This window comes from Ursus americanus, chromosome 33 (genome assembly GCF_024610735.1).
Source record: "Ursus americanus isolate L20-20 chromosome 33, mUrsAme1.1.p, whole genome shotgun sequence".
NCBI lineage: Eukaryota > Metazoa > Chordata > Mammalia > Carnivora > Ursidae > Ursus > Ursus americanus.
The window spans coordinates 9596059-9614522 of record NC_142159.1 but is presented as its reverse complement, the minus strand read 5'-3'; the positions used below and the strand labels follow the sequence as shown (position 1 = coordinate 9614522).

The window sequence follows — 18464 nt, the reverse complement described above, 5'->3', positions numbered from 1 at the left end:
TCTTCATTGAGAAACCGGCTTTTGTGGGTTTTCTCAAGCTAAAACTACTCTCTCCAGGTGTTAGTCAAAACCTCGTGGTGCGACCCAGGCCACCCCACCTTCCCATAGGCCCCAATCCTGAGGCAGTGGGGGCGGGGAGGCCGCACTCGCCGCTTCCGCTCCTCCAGCCCACCAGAGGGCACTGCGGCCTCATCCCTTCCTTCCCGGAGTGCTTCGCGCCGGGCCCCTTCCGCGTGGGGTAGTGAATGTGAGAGTCAGCGTCGCGCCGCGCGCGCCGTCCGCCTCTGCCGCTCGGCGCCCTTATTCCGGCTGCGAGGGGCGGGCGCGCGCGTAAAGGCATAGAGACGGGCGTTGAGCTCTCGGGCTAGAGCGTCGCTGAGTCGGAGCCGGAGCCCGAGCCGCGCGCTGTGTCTCTGCTGCGTCCGCCGAGGCCCCCGAGTGTCAGGGACAAAAGCCGCCGCCGCGCCGCCTGCTCCCGCCGCCAGGGCTCATCCGCCGCCGCCGCCGCCCTGACGAGAGTCCACCGCTGTCGCTACCCGCGAGGATCCGAGAGCCATGTCGGCCAGCAGCCTCTTGGAGCAGGTACAGGCCCGGCCCGCATGCCTCGGCCATTGTGTGAGGCGAGAGGGAGCCCGACTAGGCCCGGGCCCTCCGCCCCCGGTCGGGCCGAGCCGAGGCGGCGCCTCTCGCGGGCCCGGTTTCGGGCCTCTCAGGCCGGCCGCGCCCAGCTCCTCGCCCTCAGCCCGCTCTCCCCGCTTCTCCCCGGGTCTCGGAGCCCACCGGCCGCGCCGCGTTCCCTCTTCTCAGCGGGCCTCGTTTTCTTCCTTGTTTCCTTCCCCTTCCTGAAGCCCTAGTCCCCTCGCGTTGTTTCTGGCGCGTCCCCCGCTTTTTCTCCGCGGGCCCAGCCGGCCTGCGCTTTTCCCCGCCTCCCATTTTCAGCCTCCCCCTCACCATCATTCCTGACGCCTCCCCTCAGGCCTGCTCCTTTATTCCCTTCTCCGGGCCCGGCCTTAATTTGTCTTTCCTTTTCCGTTTCTTCCTCGGACGACTTGCTGCTCGGCGACGTTTTCTTCTCCCGCAGAGACCGAAAGGTCAAGGAAACAAAGGTGAGCCCAGCTCCGCCGGTGGCCCTGGGCCGGGAGGGGGACGCGGAGTAGTGGGGGCGGGGTCTCCGGGAAGCGCCCCAGGGAGAGGACCTTTCGGAAGCCGCTTAGTTCGCAGGTGCCTCGTACTTAAGTATTTGACCCTTTCGGTGTGTTCTTGCAGCTGGCGAACAGCTTTTCAGTGAACAAGGAGTAATTCATCAAGGGTGGGGGTGGATTCGGTTTTGAAATGTCCCAGGTCCTTAGTTTCCTGTAGGTCTTAGAAGGCCTTTGTTTTTCATCCTCGTGGATCACACTCTGGAAGTACTCACATGTGATGGGGGAGGGGAAGCGGGAGGGAATTGAAATCTAGAGGAGCCAATAAAATGACCTTTTTAGATCAACTTGCTCCGGGTGGAGGGAGACATTTTCATTGACGAATTTACTCAGCATTCACTCTTTTCTTTATCCGTTTTTCTGAAGTTGAAACTTATTTGCTCTGTTTAATAATAAGGTTTTTCTCTGGTTAGAATATATTTGCTTAATTTGGGAGGTAGATTGTACGATTGAGACACTCCTAATTTATTTGAATTTTTTCCCTTCAGTACAAAATGGATCTGTACATCAAAAGGATGGATTGAATGATGATGATTTTGAACCTTACTTGAGTCCACAGGCAAGGCCCGTGAGTAGTTAACCATTTACATGCCTGATCAAACGGTGTAATATACCATGTTTTTTCTCTGCCCTATCAATGAATCTCATTTTCAGGGGGTGACTTTCTTAATAACGGTCCATGTGTTGTAAAAGGAGGTGCTACAAATGTTATAGACTGTTAAGATTCCCATCTTTGTTGACAGCATATTCTGAGATTAGAAGTGATAGCATTTTATAGTTTACTAACAGCACCTGTTAGTAATTTTCCTTACCAAGAATGTAACAGTGCAAAACTGAAGAATACTTTCTAGTTTAAGTATTCTGACTTTTTATTCCCCCTAAACTTTTTCTTTTAGGAAAACTGGATGCATATGTGTTGGGGGAAAAACTAATAAAAAATCACCTGAATTTTATTCAGTGCTGTAGAACTGGAATCTTCCTTTTCATCTGGTCACTAGTTAGTGGGTTGTTAGGTTATCCTAACTTTTGGATTTAGGTGTTCCTTTTTCAAGTTGATATGTAGCTACATCTGTAGAGACCAGCCGTGTACACTTCTCTACACATCTGTAGAGACAACTTTGTGGGAGCTATAGGATTTATAAAATGGAGTTAAAGGAAGATAAAATACTGTTTAGCACAAATGAAGATTAAGAATGATTGAGGTTTTTGCCATGTAACCTGTTTTTCTAATTTCTTCTAGGTCTATATGGGTTCATGTATTAACATGATCTGTGCATGTAGAAACTACTTTGATTTGTCAGTTTTTTTGTATTAATATTCTGGGCCCCAAAGATACAACTCACAAGGTTGTAGCTAATAAATATAAGCCCACAGATTAATAAACCAAAAGGAAAACTTACAGTAACTCACCTAAGATACCCTAAAAAATGAAAAAGCTTATGACACATTGATATAAATTCTGAACAGATGGCATATGATAGATATAATAGTTTTGAAAACTTGACATATCGGTGCATGCCCATATTTGGACCTAATTCTTACATAAAACTTTTAGATCCCTCGTAGAATTTTCTCCATTGAGAGTGTAAAAACCACTTGAGTGATTGGGAAAAGTTTTTAGAGAAGTCAACCAGTTAATCAGGAAAAGTAGGAAGGAAGTAGAGGAATGAACTATTAATAGGTTCCTGCTATTGAAGTACTTTGCTTACATAATCATTATAACAGGGAGAGTGGGAGCATTTGGAAACATAATTCTAGGTAGTTCTTGTGAAACATTGTGTAATTCAGATTTTTGAGCTCAGGGGCATGTGGGAACCTGCCAGTTCAGGTGTAGGCATTCAGCTATATTGTGGCATAACCTGTGATATTAAGTGCATGTTTTTTATTTCTCAAGTAAGCTAAAGCTTCAGTGTCTTTAAAAAAAATAGGGGCGGGGAGGAGGGGAGTAGAAATCGTGGTTGAATAGGCATAACTTGAGAATCTTTGTCCTTTGTAGTTTATCAAGAGTAATTCATCTATTTTTTAACCATTATTCATCGCCTTATGTTGGAATAATCCTTCAGGCTTATTCCATTGATTATAGACTGAATTTCTTATTCATAATGGCTTTGAGTCTGTTAGAATTTTAACACTATCTTCAAGAAATAGACTTAAACTTGAGGGTATGTGTGAAGACTTAGCTTTTTTTTTTTTTTTTTGTAAGGAAAATTTTGGCAGGGAAAAGCACCATTTTATCAAACCACATTAGTTGAAACATTTAATTTTCAAGAGCTGTGTTTGGCTAGGGAGAAGTACTGTTGGCTTTGGTAATACAAACTTAAGGCCTGACATACTCATGGTCATCCAAGTTTCTTAAGAACAAAATTCTTTATTCACTAGTTAATGGATTCTTACGTATGAGAGCTATTATTTTAATTCCAGTGTAGTTAATATAGTGTTATATTAGTTTCAGGAGTGTAATATAGTGATTCAACAATTTTATATATTACGCAGTGTTCATCAAGAGAAGTGTACTCTTGTACCAGAGCTATTTTGAAGTTAGGGTAAAGTACTTTATTTTGAGTTGAGCTGTATCCATACCTATACAGACCAATTTTTTTTATATCTTCAGTGTCTCACTTAAGGGACTATTTTCTGTGAGTTATAGCATTTATAAAAAAGTTAAAATACTGTTCACAAACTTAGGTCAAGAATGATTGAGGTTTTTGCAATGCAATCTGTATTCTGATGTGTTGACTGGTTGAGCCTAAGTTTATATTTTTGGTTATTCCTTAGAACACTTCTTAAAGATACAGACTTTACAATGTTTTAGAAATTCTCCTACTTTTAATGGAAAAGTCAGGTGTGCATTTGAACTTAGAGCCATTAATTTTATAGGTGAAGTAGAACAGGTAGCAACATTTTTCAAGTTTTAAACTCTGGAAGCTATTGTGCATTTCCTTACCAGGTTATAATTAAGTAGTGGAATCTATTGATGTCCCCAAATGGTTGGCCAAGAGACTAACGATGTAAACTAGGTGTAATGAATCTTGGTTTATGGTTGAGGAGTGGCTGCACAGATTTTTGGGATAGAACTTGAAATTTCCAGTTCTTTTTGTGTTGTTGTTTCATCTGTTATAGTATGGTTTTGATAGGAAACTCTTAAGAATACTCCTCTGATCTGTCAAAATTTGCAGTCCTTAAATCCAGAGAGAACTGGTTTTAATAAAAGCATCATCTCAACACTTCTATAGAGCAAGACTTAATACTGTTGGTGAGATGCTGGGTTTTCCCTTTTCTGAATTATAGTGCTAAAGTTAAGGCCTATATGTATGTCCTAAACTGTATGTCAGTTTAACTTGAAATGTTTTAACATTTCAGTTATGAGACCAAAATCTCTTACAGTGTAAGAATTCCAGCAAGTTTATGGGAAGAGACTACCTGAAATGGTCACTTGCTTTTTTAGTTGAATTTGAATTGGGTGAATAGTTGGGAGAGGAAATGTCCTGATTGCTGTTTTATTAATTTTTGTGTTTAGTTTTGATTTGCCTTCTTTTTTCCTTTCCACAGAATAATGCATATACTGCCATGTCAGATTCCTATTTACCCAGTTACTACAGTCCCTCCATTGGTTTCTCCTATTCTTTGGGTGAAGCCGCTTGGTCTACTGGGGGTGATACAGCCATGCCCTATCTAACTTCTTACGGACAGCTGAGCAACGGAGAGCCTCACTTCCTACCAGATGCAATGTTTGGACAACCAGGAGCCCTAGGTAGCACTCCATTTCTTGGTCAGCATGGTTTTAATTTCTTTCCCAGTGGGATTGACTTCTCAGCTTGGGGAAATAACAGTTCTCAGGGACAGTCTACTCAGAGCTCTGGATATAGTAGCAATTATGCTTATGCACCTAGCTCCTTAGGTGGAGCTATGATTGATGGACAGTCAGCTTTTGCCAGTGAGACCCTCAATAAGGCTCCTGGCATGAATACTATAGACCAAGGGATGGCAGCACTGAAGTTGGGTAGCACGGAAGTTGCAAGCAATGTTCCAAAAGTTGTGGGTTCTGCAGTTGGTAGTGGGTCCATTACTGGTAACATCGTGGCTTCCAATAGTTTGCCTCCAGCTACCATTGCTCCTCCAAAACCAGCATCTTGGGCTGATATTGCTAGCAAGCCTGCGAAACAGCAACCTAAGTTGAAGACCAAGAATGGCATTGCAGGGTCAAGTCTTCCACCACCCCCAATAAAGCATAACATGGATATTGGAACTTGGGATAATAAGGGTCCTGTGGCAAAAGCCCCCTCACAGGCTTTGGTTCAGAATATAGGTCAACAGCCAACCCAGGGGTCTCCCCAGCCTGTAGGTCAGCAGGCTAACAACAGCCCACCAGTGGCTCAGGCATCAGTGGGGCAACAGACACAGCCATTGCCCCCACCTCCACCACAGCCTGCTCAACTCTCAGTCCAGCAACAGGCAACTCAGCCAACCCGCTGGGTAGCACCTCGGAACCGTGGCAGTGGGTTCGGTCACAATGGGGTGGATGGTAATGGAGTAGGACAGTCTCAGGCTGGATCCGGATCTACTCCTTCAGAACCTCACCCAGTGTTGGAGAAGCTGCGGTCCATTAATAACTATAACCCCAAGGATTTTGACTGGAATCTGAAACATGGCCGGGTTTTCATCATTAAGAGCTACTCTGAGGACGATATCCACCGTTCCATTAAGTATAATATCTGGTGCAGCACAGAGCATGGTAACAAGAGACTGGATGCTGCTTATCGCTCCATGAACGGGAAAGGCCCCGTTTACTTACTTTTCAGTGTCAACGGCAGTGGACACTTCTGTGGCGTTGCAGAAATGAAATCTGCTGTGGACTACAACACATGTGCAGGTGTGTGGTCCCAGGACAAATGGAAGGGTCGTTTTGATGTCAGGTGGATTTTTGTGAAGGACGTTCCCAATAGCCAACTGCGACACATTCGCCTAGAGAACAACGAGAATAAACCAGTGACCAACTCCAGGGACACTCAGGAAGTGCCTCTGGAAAAGGCTAAGCAGGTGTTGAAAATCATAGCCAGCTACAAGCACACCACTTCGATTTTTGATGACTTCTCACACTATGAGAAACGCCAAGAGGAAGAAGAAAGTGTTAAAAAGGTAACCAGTTTACCATTCTTAAGACTTTTAGGGAAGGAGAAGGAACTAGAGAGAACAGGAGAGGTATTCTTCTGAATGGTTAATAAAAGCTCTGTAAATAACAAACATATCACTTAACAGTTAAACCTTTATGGAAGTATAATTGGTGTTACTATTTGACTTAGTGTGTAGAAATGTGAGCTTAGATTAACAGAAAGCAGAAACTGTAGAGAAACTGAATTAAAATGATGCAAAAGAGGTGAAGAAGAAGGCCAGAAGAGATGCAGAGGGAATAATTGAAGTGATAGAATCATGGAAATTCAAGTAGGAAAAGATTGAGGCTGTAATATGGCAGAGAAAAGGTAAAAGTTCTGTTACAATTAACTTTTGGCCTAACTCGGGTAAGGTGCTTAAATCAGGAGTTGGTGTGTCACCAAGCCCTGACATCACTTTCTGCTTGCCTTTGACTGTTGGCAGTGTTATGGTATTTTTCAGAATTTTTTCCTGTTCCTGTCCTTCTTAGTGTTCTGCTTGCTTTTTCCAAAATCCTTTTCCCATTTGAAAAGGTAGCATGTATTATATAAAACTTAGGAAAAGATAATCAGAAAAAGGTGGTCTCTTGCTCTTAAAATTCTCTTGTATTCCTGAAGAGTAACCTTCTCTTGGTCCCCCCCCCCCCCCCCGTAACAAGTGACCGTCTTGGGCAGAGTGATGGAGAACAGGTCCAAACTAAAGAGTTGGAATTTATTGGAAAGTGTTGATAATGCTTGGTCTGGGTGTAGTGAGTGAATGTAAACTTTAAGACCATATAGAGAATGGTAAAATACTGGTTGGGGCAGAGCATGTGTTATCTGGGACTTAGACGTATTTAAATGTAGGAAGTAGGTGAAAAGATTATTATGAGCAAGGAGACTTTTAAAAAAATTTATATGTTAATGATTGAGAGAATCCTAAGTGGCTAGCTTCATATGTAAAATAAAGCCTAGTAAGCTTACGTAAAAATATTCTTAAAAAAAAAAAAAGATTTTATTTATTTATTTATTTGACAGCGAGAACATAAGCAGGGGGAGTGTCAGGCAGAGGGAGCGGGAGAAGCAGGCTCTCTGCGGAACAGGGAGCCCGATGCGGGCCTCTATCCCAGGACTTTGGGATCACGACCTGAGCTGAAGGCAGGTGCTTAACAAACTGAGCCACCCAGGCGTCCCTAAATACATTTTTCTTATATTTGTCGTGAATTCATAGAGATTTTATATATTTGATCTAGGATCTGAGGCACTTGTTACACCTCTGTAAAAGCTTATTTTTTGAGGAGAAGAAGGAGGGTTCTTTCAGTTCTCCACCTTGATAACACAGAGGTGCATAGTCGTCCCAACTAAAGCAGGATGGCTGCCATCTTACCTTCTGGTGTGTGCAGATGAATAAAAAATGAAGATACGTTTGTCAGTGATGCTAGAAGTATAGAGCCACATTACTGAAAAGTTCACTGTCAGAAAAAACTTTTTTTTTGTCCTTTAAATTCCTCTTTTCCCTTTCCCAAAGTTTAACAGTTTAAAATCTGCCATAATCTTGAGGAAATAGATCAGTGATTATTTTCAGTAGACATCTGAAAGGCTCTAAAGATGTTTTAACAGGCTCCTATATCTAGAGGAACTCAAGGATGGGAGGCCATGACCTTTTAAGTATCATATAGTTTCATAGCAGGTTATTAATGTGTGTGAGAGGCATCCAGGTGCTTAGTTTAACCACTTAAAACATGCATAATATCAATCCTATATTATGAATCTGCTTGCTTTCATCTGCAAAGTTCTGTCCTATATCTTGTGATTAAAAATAGGAAGGCAAAAAATAGGAAGGCAAAGACAGGAATGTGTTTTCAGGAATGCACAGCATAAATGATAAGATCAACTTGTATGTGTTAGAACTAGTGGGGAAACTTGGATTTAAAAATGAAGTAGCAAATTTGAGGGCTGTTAATTTATGTAGACTTTTAATCAAGTTTGTATTTGTATTAAATTCACTTGAGTGGTTCAGTGAATAATAATTCAGTTTCATAAGGAGGTATAATATTCACATGTGATTGACTAGCTTTATGATGTTTTCATAGAAGTAATAATCAATGTTTAGGGTCTTTGTTAAGCCTACTAATGGATCTTTCTTAAAGCCATTCCATAAAGACTTTTGATGAATGAGTATATTAATTGTTCTTAGGCTGGTAAACAAACCACCAAAAATAAAAAAAATAAAAGCTTCAATTATACTTGTGTCAGATTACTTTTTAGTTTACCTTCTGTGAGAAGAGATTACTGGGGTTTCAGGAAGGTCCGTATGATTGCTTCTAAACCCAGTTACCATTTCAGTCAATATTGCCTTCTCTTGCCTACTGTTACCCTTAACATTCTTACATAACTGACGTAAAGCCAGTCTTTATTAGGTTTCCAAGACAAAAGTTTCATGGGAGTCAAACTGTTAGCTTATTGAGGCAGTAGACTCTTTTAGCTGAGGTGTTTGTGCACTTTTGTATTATTTACAAGATTGCAAAAAGTTGTGCCAGATGGGCAATGTAACTCAAAAAGTAGGGAAGTACTTAAGCTTCATCCTGAAAATGATGTCACAGCTATTCTAAAGTTCCATGATTGGGCTTGTATCTTGGCAGAACACACTGAAGCTGAACTATAGCTGTTTTTGCCTAGTATTATTGACTTGTTCTGTTCCATGTTGTAATTCAGTATCATAGAACCTTCAAGCATTGGATCTGTCCGGCTTGAAACTTAAGCAGATTTTAGGTGTATCTTCCATATGTGGTTTACTCTGTTGTATACGTCAGATACTATTTTGTAACCTGCTTTCTGCATTTATTTAGAACCTTTCCTGATTGTTAAATATTCTTCTATGACATCACTTTTGATGGCTTCATAGTATTCTATCATAGATTTATTATAAATTACTAATCCTTAATTATTAGATTTGTCAGCTTCTTTATATTTTTTTCCAGCTAAAATAACACTGCAGTGAACATCCACAGTGAACATCCACTGATTCACATCTGTTCCTCAGTGTTACTGCTGGCTCAAAGGGTGTATGCTTTTTTAAGGTCTTGGCTGTGCTGTATATATAAAGGCCCATATGGGCCTTTTTGTTTGTGAGAGATTTTTTTGAAAGAATTATTGTCAGAAGACAAGAGTGAATTAACTTTGTTTCAACTTGAGAATAGTCTGACATAAAGGAAGAGTTATTCCCTGCATAAATGATGTGATACTTTTTTATAAACTTTGTAATAGTTTAATTTTTGTCTTATATTTCCAGCCTTTTAACTATAGGTAAAAATAAGAATAGTAGAGGGGACCAAGGACTGCATAATTTTCTTTCTTCCTTCCTCCCTCCCTCCCTCCCTTCCTTTCTTTCTTTCTTTCTTTGTTTCTTTCAAGATTTTATTTATTTATTTGACAGAGACAGCCAGCGAAAGAGGGAACACAAGCAGGGGAAGTGGGAGAGGAAGAAGCAGGCTCCCAGTGGAGGAGCCTGATGGTGGGGCTCGATTCCAGGACCCTGGGATCATGCCCTGAGCCGAAGGCAGATGCTTAATGACTGAGCTACCCAGGCGCCCCAGGACTGCATAATTTTCTTAAAGCCTAGCTCAATGTTAGACTCAGGCACTTGGATTAATGATTTTTCTGAATAACTGGAAAACTAATGGGAGAAAGACTGATCTAGAGAAGATGTGATTATTGTGACAATGGCTCAAGGTGTATATTTTTAAAATGGCTCAAGGTGTATATTTCTACACACATTATTGCTATTAAGTGAAAATAGTATTTCTTAAATACTTCTAGGAGTACTCCTATTTTCAAGCAGAAGACCTGAAAATAGTGACTTGGAGTATGTTTGGATAAACTTAAGATTCATTATGCTGCTTAAGAATTGAGATGAAGCTGTATATCTTATCTTTACCGTGTGCTAGATATTACCGAGAAATCTGGACTGTATTGTCAGGGAGCCTTACATTAGTGACAGGTAAGCATACAAAACAGAAAGTATTTTCCCAAGATATGTACAGGGTGCCAGTTTGGAATTGAGGACTGCCTAACCTTACAGCCTGCGGTGTGGGTGGATTTGTCACAGAAGAAATCCTGGAAGAAGTGATTTTTGAGCTGAGCCTTGAAAGATGTATAGAAGGTAGCCAGAGGTGTTTGGGGGAAGGATGAACATAGGTTCAGGACAGCCCACATCTGTGACACTGTATAGATAATAATTTGGAACAAGAAGTCCTGTATAGTTTAAGAGCAAGTCTAATTGGTATTTGTGGAGTGGGTTTCTCCACAATGGAAGCTTGTTGGAGATTAGATTAGGAAAAGGGAGTTGATGAAATGTTTATGCAGTCAGTTTGATATAGAAGGAAGCTGAGAAAGGCACAAAGTTGGTTTAAATTCTAGAGTTTAAAAGAAAGAGTAAGATTTAATTTGAATCAGGATGAAGGAGCTCCTTGATGTTACCTTTTTTTAAGTTTTTATTATAATTCCAGTTAACATACAGTGTTCTGTTAGTTTCAGGTGTACAATATAGCAGTGATTCAACAATTCCATAAATCATCCGGTGCTCTTTTTGTTGTTGTCTTTGTATGGAAGGCAATGGGAAGCTTGTAGAAGTAAAGGTGAACCAGTATATGGTAATAATAGATACCATTACTAAATACGTAACAGCTTACTTTTTCCAGTGACTTCTTTCATACACATTATCTTGTTTCTCATCATATCCCTTAATGTTTATCAGAATGTTTAGCTTAGACGAGATGATTTGGAAAGGGAATATGATAGCTGTTATCAAATGCCTTTGAGACTGGTAGGTTTTAGGGGTGCCTGGCTGGCTCAGTCGGTAGAGCACTTGATGTCCTGATCTCAGGGTCATGAGTTTAAGCCCCATGTTGGGCATAGATCTTACTTAAAAAAAAAAACAAAAAACAAAAAAACACAAAAAACACCCAAACCAAACAAAACAAAAAAACTGGTGGGGTTATTCTCCATGCCAGAAGACAGCACCAGAACCAATGGATAGAGGTTATAGGGAGGAAGATTTTTGTAAGTAAAAGGGAGAACTTTTGAAAAATGGAGTTCTTTGTCACAGGAGGGTTTCAAGAGGAGACCGAAAGAACTTTTATTAGATAACGTTGTAGTGAAGATTTATACGTGGAGTAGTCTAGACCAGAGAACAGCCCAAGATAACATTTGGAATTTATGGAGAGGAATGGATGCTACTAAACAGGTCTTTTTAGGAAGGTTATTTCTGTTTTGTAATTTTTGACCTAATTACTTATTACATATAAAAAATAAAGGACTTGAGGCTAGAAGGACATGGATGACAGAGAGGATTGATAGATTCCCAGTAAATCTTAGAACAGATAAGGTATATGGATAGTTATTTTTTAAATATTTACTGCATTAGTATTAATGAAAAAATCGTTACCTAAAACATACTGAATAGGGGGTGCCTGGGTGGCTCAGTTGGTTAAGCACCTGCCTTGGCTCGAGTCATGATCCCAGGGTCCTGGGATCCAGCCCTGCATCGGGCTCCCTGCTCACTGGGGAGTCTGCTTCTCCCCCTCTCTCTGCTCATTCCCCAGCTTGTGCTCACATGCTCTCTCTTTCTCTCAAAGAAATAAAAGCTTAAAAAATACAAAAATAAAACATTGAAGACTTATCAAAGGAACACAGAAATGATAAGAGAAGTGTTTCCTTTTTCTTAAAATCCACTTTTCCTATGGTGTTTGTGCAAGTAATGTTGCTCTCTTTTTAAGAGAAAGCAGGAGGGGGAGGGGCAGAAAGAGAGGGAGAATCTCAAGCAGGAGAGATCTCACGACCTTGAGATCCTGACCCAAGTGGAAATCAAGAGTTGGACACTTTTTTTTTAAGGTTTTATTTATTTATTTGACAGGGAGACAGCCAGCGAGAGAGGGAACACAAGCAGGGGGAGTGGGAAAGGAAGAAGCAGGCTCCCAGTGGAGGAGCCTGATGTGGGGCTCGATCCCAGAATGCGGGGATCAAGTCCTGAGCCGAAGGCAGACGCTTAACGACTGAGCCACCCAGGTGCCCCAAGAGTTGGACACTTAACTGACTGAGCCACCTAGGTGCTCCAGTGTTTCTCTTTATAAGGAAGTTTTGTGGTTTTTGTTTGTTTTTTTCTTTATGTCCATCTTTCTCCTAACTCTTTGATTTGGGCATTTAATCCCTTGTTGGCAAGTATTTGAAGCTGTCAATCTTGGGTCCATTTCCTTTTTTCTTTTTTGAGTAAGTTCTATGCCCAGTGTGGGGCTTTAACTCATGAGCCCGAGATCAAGAGTCACGTGTTCCACTGACTTAGCCAGCCAGGCACCCCCGCTCCATTTTCAACTTTAGAAAAAAAATCAAAAATATCCAAGTAAAATTTGTGATACAAAAGTTAGAAAGAAAACATCACTTTAGCCAGATACGTTTTCTTACAGAAAAAATACCGTGGCGTATTGTTCCTTTCTGCTTAGTATTTCTCCCTTCCACCACTGGTTTAAGTTGCCTCTTCAGAACTAGTGGAATGCTGAGTATTCTGTTTTAATTGAGATGGCAAACCTGAACTTTTTGTAAAATTCTAAAGCAGTTTATGTCTACTTCTGTCTTGCAGATAAGTTTACTTGTCTCTCTGCCAAAAGGGTTAAGGAAATTCTGTTTGTGTTACTCATCACCTTCCTTGCTTTGTGGCTAGATAAAATGCCTTTCTGCAGCCTCCTTAAAGGAGGACTAGAAGAGAATAGATGACACTGAATTTGGATCTCCTTGAACCATTCCCTTTGTTTGTATCCATCTTTGAACAGATGTTTGTGTTACTTGATAAGGTACCATCTTTGCCTTAGGATGAGGCAAAGAGGACAACAAAATGGATAAAATATGGGATAATAGCTGTAATAGAAGAATGAAGAAATGATTTTCTGAAGAAGAGTGATAAATATGGGGAATCATGTCAAATAGAATGAGTAATAAGCACTAAGATGATAGCACAGTGCTTGGCACATAAGTGCACATAAAAGTTTAGTATATTCTCATTTTAGATGAAGCAGGCTCAAAGATGTTATTTGTATAAGGTCTCATTGCTTAATAAGTGGTGGAATTGGTATTTCAGTTATGTCAGTGATGTGGAACTAGCTAATTTTGAGCTGTTTGGCTTTTAAGAATTTTAACAGGGTGTCTGGGTAGCTCAGTTGGTTAAGCATCTGCTCTTGGCTCAGGTCATGATCCCCAGGTCCTAGGATCGACCCTGCATCGAGCAGGGAGCCTGCCTCTCCCTCCCCCTCTGCCACTTCTCGAGCTTATTCTCTCTCTCTCAAATAAATAAAATCTTTTTTTTTTTAAGATTTTATTTATTTATTTGACAGAGAGACAGCCAGTGAGAGAGGGAACACAGGCAGGGGGAGTGGGAGAGGAAGAAGCAGGCTCCCAGCAGAGAAGTCTGATGTGGGGCTCGATCCCAGGACCCCGGGATCATGCCCTGAGCCGAAGGCAGACGCTTAACGACTGAGCCACCCAGGCACCCCTCAAATAAATAAAATCTTTAAAAAAAAGAAATAATTTCAGCAAGTTGGCTGTTAAACATTATTTTAAAAAGTAATTATTATTTGACATAAAATTAAGTACATTGTATTAGATGTTTTAAATGACTTAGTATTTACATGAAATACATTATAAACTAGTTTGTAATAAAATTACAATTAAACTACATAAACTTAGAATACAACTATTATTACTGTTAAACCATAATAAATACTCAAATTTATCACTCTTAGGTTATTTACATCTGTTGTATCAATATGTAATACTGTATATAAACAATATATAATACATAGCTCAGCCATGTTATTTACACCATGAAAATTGACAAATGCTTGGATGCCTGGGTGGCTCAGTCGGTTAAGCGTCTGCCTTCTGCTGGGGTCATAATCCCAGAGTCCTGGGATCAAGTCCCTCATCGGGCTCCTTGCTCAGTGGGGAGCCTGCTCCTCCCTCTGCCTGCTGCTCCCCCTTGCTTGTGCATTCAGATGCTCTCTTGTTCTTGCTCTTTCTCTCTCTCTCTGACAAAAAATAAAATCTTAAAAAAAAAAAAAAGACACGCTAGGTAAACAAATCAGGACTTGGTTTTTGTTAATTGTCTAGCCTTAAAGTGATAGAGAAAATATTAATGCAGATTAAATTTAAGTGTGTCATGTCTGTAGCTCTGCATATTTGAACAGCACAAAAATTTGAGGAAATAGTCTTCCAGAATTTGAAAATTATTATCCGGTTTAACAAAGAAGTTGCTCAAATCATGGATGAACTAGTGAAGTTCTGATATATGTTTTCATTTCACTTTTGCCTTAATAAATGATAAATGAAAATATGTTGGAACTACATCTGAATAGATACAGAAGTCTCTGTGGCCCCAAAGCCCATGGACCATTATGTGAAGTTTGCCAGATACAAAAGTGGGGAGGGCATTCTAGGAAGAGGAGACAGCATGTTCATAAACATGATCTCATGAGTGCTTAGGTTATGTTTTTAGTATAATGAGAAGTGGAAAAGAACGGTAATTGGTAAAGCTGGAGAGGTTGGTAGGGCCCAGCAGTATATGAAGGGCTTTGCTTTTTTCCCCACTTTTTTTTCTTTTTCTTTTTTTAAGTAGGCTGTGCACTCAGCGTGGAGCCCAGTGTAGGGCTCCATCTCCCGACCATGAGATCGTGACCTGAGCTGAAATCAGGAGTCAGATGCTGAACGGACTGAGCCACCCAGACACTCTGGCGCTTTGCTTTTTTTTTTTTTTTTTAAAGATTTTATTTATTTATTGGAGAGAGAGAGCACGAGTAGGCAGAGGGGCAGCAGAAGAGGGAGAAGCAGGCTCCCCGCTGAGCAGGGAGCCCCACACAGGGCTGGATCCTAGGACCCCAGGATCATGACCTGAGCCAAAGGCAGATGTAACCAACTGAAGCACCCAGGCACCCTGTGGCTTTGCATTTTTATTCTCTACTTCTGTTTTAGTTGAATTGTAAGGGTTGGTAGTTATTGGAATGACAGATTGGAGGATGGGAAGGGTGAAATGTTTACTGAGCACTTTCGTTCTCTTCCTTAAATCCCCATACCAACGTTGGAAGACAATATCTTATATTTACAGATAGGAAAATGGAAACTCAGATTAGCAACTTAACGTAAATTCATGTATTAAATGACAGGTGTAGGTGGCTCAAAGACCAAATCAGAGGCTTTAGCAAGTTTGGAAGAAAAAGACCGTGAGACCTGAACCAAAACAATGATGGGGATTTGAAGAATGTAGACATATTTTCTGACTAGTTACTGTATTAAAAAAAAAAAAAAAAAGTATGGGATGAGCAGCAGGTTAAAGTTAGGGGGTTTGGAGATGTGTTGGCTTTTGGAAATAGTGTTAGGGGTCCCTATGAGGGGCAGTAAGGTGATAGTAGGGCCTGGAGCTCAGGAGAGAGACCTGTTGGTAGAAATTAAAGAGTTTTTTTTAGACTTCAGTATAGGCAAAGGCATGAAAGAGTATAAGATGTCAAGAATATTGGTAATAACAATAATGGCTGAAATTATTGAACACTGTATAGTATCTAGCACACATCTGTCCTGAATACTTTACATATTTTTTCATTTAATTCTTACATTATTGTGAGGTAGGTGCAACCATCTAATTCTACAGATAAAGACACTGAAGTACAAAAAAGAGTAATTTTGTAAAGTCACATAAACTGAGAAAGGGGAGCTGGTGTACCTCTTTCCTCAGTGGGATTCTAGAGCCAACACATAGTAAGAGAAGACGGCCAAAGAAAGAACCTCCATAACACAATTTAAAGGATGGGTTATAGAGGGAGCAGTGGAGTATAATCAACTTATTCAGAGAGGTAGCTGATGACTGGAAATGCCAGTGGCTGTCTGTTGAATAGAAGTAACATGAGAGGGCTTTGTTGTTAGGTATTTGAAGGTTTTGGTGTTCATACATTATTCAGCAGACTTTGCATTTGTTTTTTTCTATATTGTTTCAACTCTTCCCCACACACAAGGTGTTCTAAGCCTTAAAGAGATACAGTGAAGTTTGAGCTGCTGGAAATAAGACCAGTTTTTATCTAGTTAGTATGGGCTGTTTTGGTAAATTAGACATATAAAAATGTCTGAAATACAGTGGGTATTAAAAAAATTGGAGTATTCTTTTTTCTTCCCATGTGGCTAAAGATTGATCCAGAGGAGACTGCTGTTTTTCCAAACATCACCATTTTGGGATAAGGATAGTTAAAAACTCTAGAATAATTTACTCTGTACTGTGAATAGTTTAAACCAAGAATTACTCATATGTGAGCCTTTGTGCTTACCTGCCAGAAGTAAAGATTAGTCTTTTAACCATTTTCAGACTTTTTAGCAGTGAATTCTTTTCTTCCCAAACAAAACCTTACTCAGAACCCCATGAATTGTTAGCTGTAGGTGCTCAGCACCCCTCCCCCCCGGAGATCCCCAACGCATCTCCCCTGTGAAGCATGATTTGGAACCCATTGGATGACGTGAAATTTTTTTTAAGTGGAGGAATGGTACATGGAATTTGGGGTGGATCTATTTTGTAATTGAAGAAATGTAAGCTGCAGCTTCAGCATCTCCTCTAGGTGTGTTGGTTTATTTGATCTGGAGGGAGGGGGATGTGAGGAAGACTACATCTCCTAAGAGGTGGGGGGGCTATAGCATTGGTTTTGACTGCCCTAGTATGACAAAGGACTGTTAGCTGTAGCTGTTCAGGAGTTTCATGTAGAGGACGAGGAAGTTGCTCTGTTCCTTGAATTAGGGCAAACAAAAACGATCTCTTTCTTCACCACTGTTGAATCCTGCAAGTCTTCAAATGAGCAAAAAAGCTCTGAGTGTGGTAACTCATATAATCCCTTCTGCCCTTCTCCTCCACGAAGCAAGTTATTCAGTTTAGATGTGCATTAGGTATGGTGCCACATCCTCTGGACCAAATGCTTCTAGGTACAGCAACTAGCTCAGTAAATAGTGCCCTAATGCTTTTCATCTCTTGCTGAACACTTCGTGATTGAACTGATTTAACTCCAGTTAATCATAGGGAGAAGATACCATAAATGAAACAGTACAGGACAGTGTATATTAAAATGCTAATTTTACAGTATGAGACTAAGTAGAAAAGAATAGGAAGACTAGTAGGGCTAGAATCAAGACATATTAATGGAAGACTATATTTGAGTTGGGTCTGGAAGGATGGATAGGAAAAATAGTGGAAAGAGGAAGGAAGAAAATGGCTAAACCCTCAAGTTTGAGCTGTTGGATATGGGAGTGGGGGAAGGGAAGAGGCAGGCAACTAATCTTTCCACCTCTTTTGCACTGCTATTAAAAGATCTGGTGGTTCTTATGAGATATTTGCTACATATATCAAAGTTAAAAATTTGGCCAGATCACATATGTATACAGGAAGCATTTAGGAAAAGTAGATTTATGTAAACTTTTGACTTTTTGTGAACTTTTTTGGTAATCAGAGTGTGGATAGCTTATAGTACTTTAAGGTGTTTGCATGTGAAAAATTTCCAGTGTGCAAATTTTATAGTAATATTTGCAAATTTTGTCTTGGATTTATTTTTCATTATAAAATCAAGTTATAAAAAGTATAGAAAATGAAAAAAAGTCACCCATAATTTCTTTACTCTGACAAAACTACTCATCATTTTGGCGTCTTTGCTTGTCTTTACTTAGGCAAGTGGTTTATACTGTAATAATCATGTTCTATGTAGTATTTTGTCCCGCCTTTTCCACTTAGTACTTTAGGTATATACCCATATTTAGCCATTTTTGGGGCATTTATGTATTAGGCACTTTTCATATCTTGTTTCTGATCCCTTTTAATAGTTTTTTTTTTTTTTAAAGATTTTATTTATTTATTTGACACGGGGGTGGGGGCTGAGCAGGGGGCTGAGCAGGGAGCCTGATGCGGGGCTCGATCCCAGGACCCTGGGATCATGACCTAAGCTGAAGACAGATGCTTAACTGATTGAGCCACCCAGGTGCCCCCCCCCTTTTATAGTCTTTATAAGATTATCTTCATTTTACAGTTAGGGAACTGTGATTTAGAAGGTACAGCTTCCTCAAGATCACTAGCTAA

At 40.5% G+C, this 18464-nt stretch overlaps 1 protein-coding gene across 1 annotated transcript in view; it reads left to right on the top strand.

Annotated features, from left to right (window-relative positions):
• Positions 1-277: 277 nt before the first annotated feature.
• Positions 278-18464, top strand: part of YTHDF2 (YTH N6-methyladenosine RNA binding protein F2) — a 29634-nt gene continuing 11447 nt past the window's right edge. Inside the window, exons 1-4 of the mRNA XM_045782272.2 lie at positions 278-582; positions 1082-1106; positions 1688-1767; positions 4749-6335. Coding sequence (XP_045638228.1) covers positions 556-582; positions 1082-1106; positions 1688-1767; positions 4749-6335 — 1719 coding nt within the window. The 5' untranslated portion in view covers positions 278-555. The remainder of the gene's footprint in view (positions 583-1081; positions 1107-1687; positions 1768-4748; positions 6336-18464) is intronic.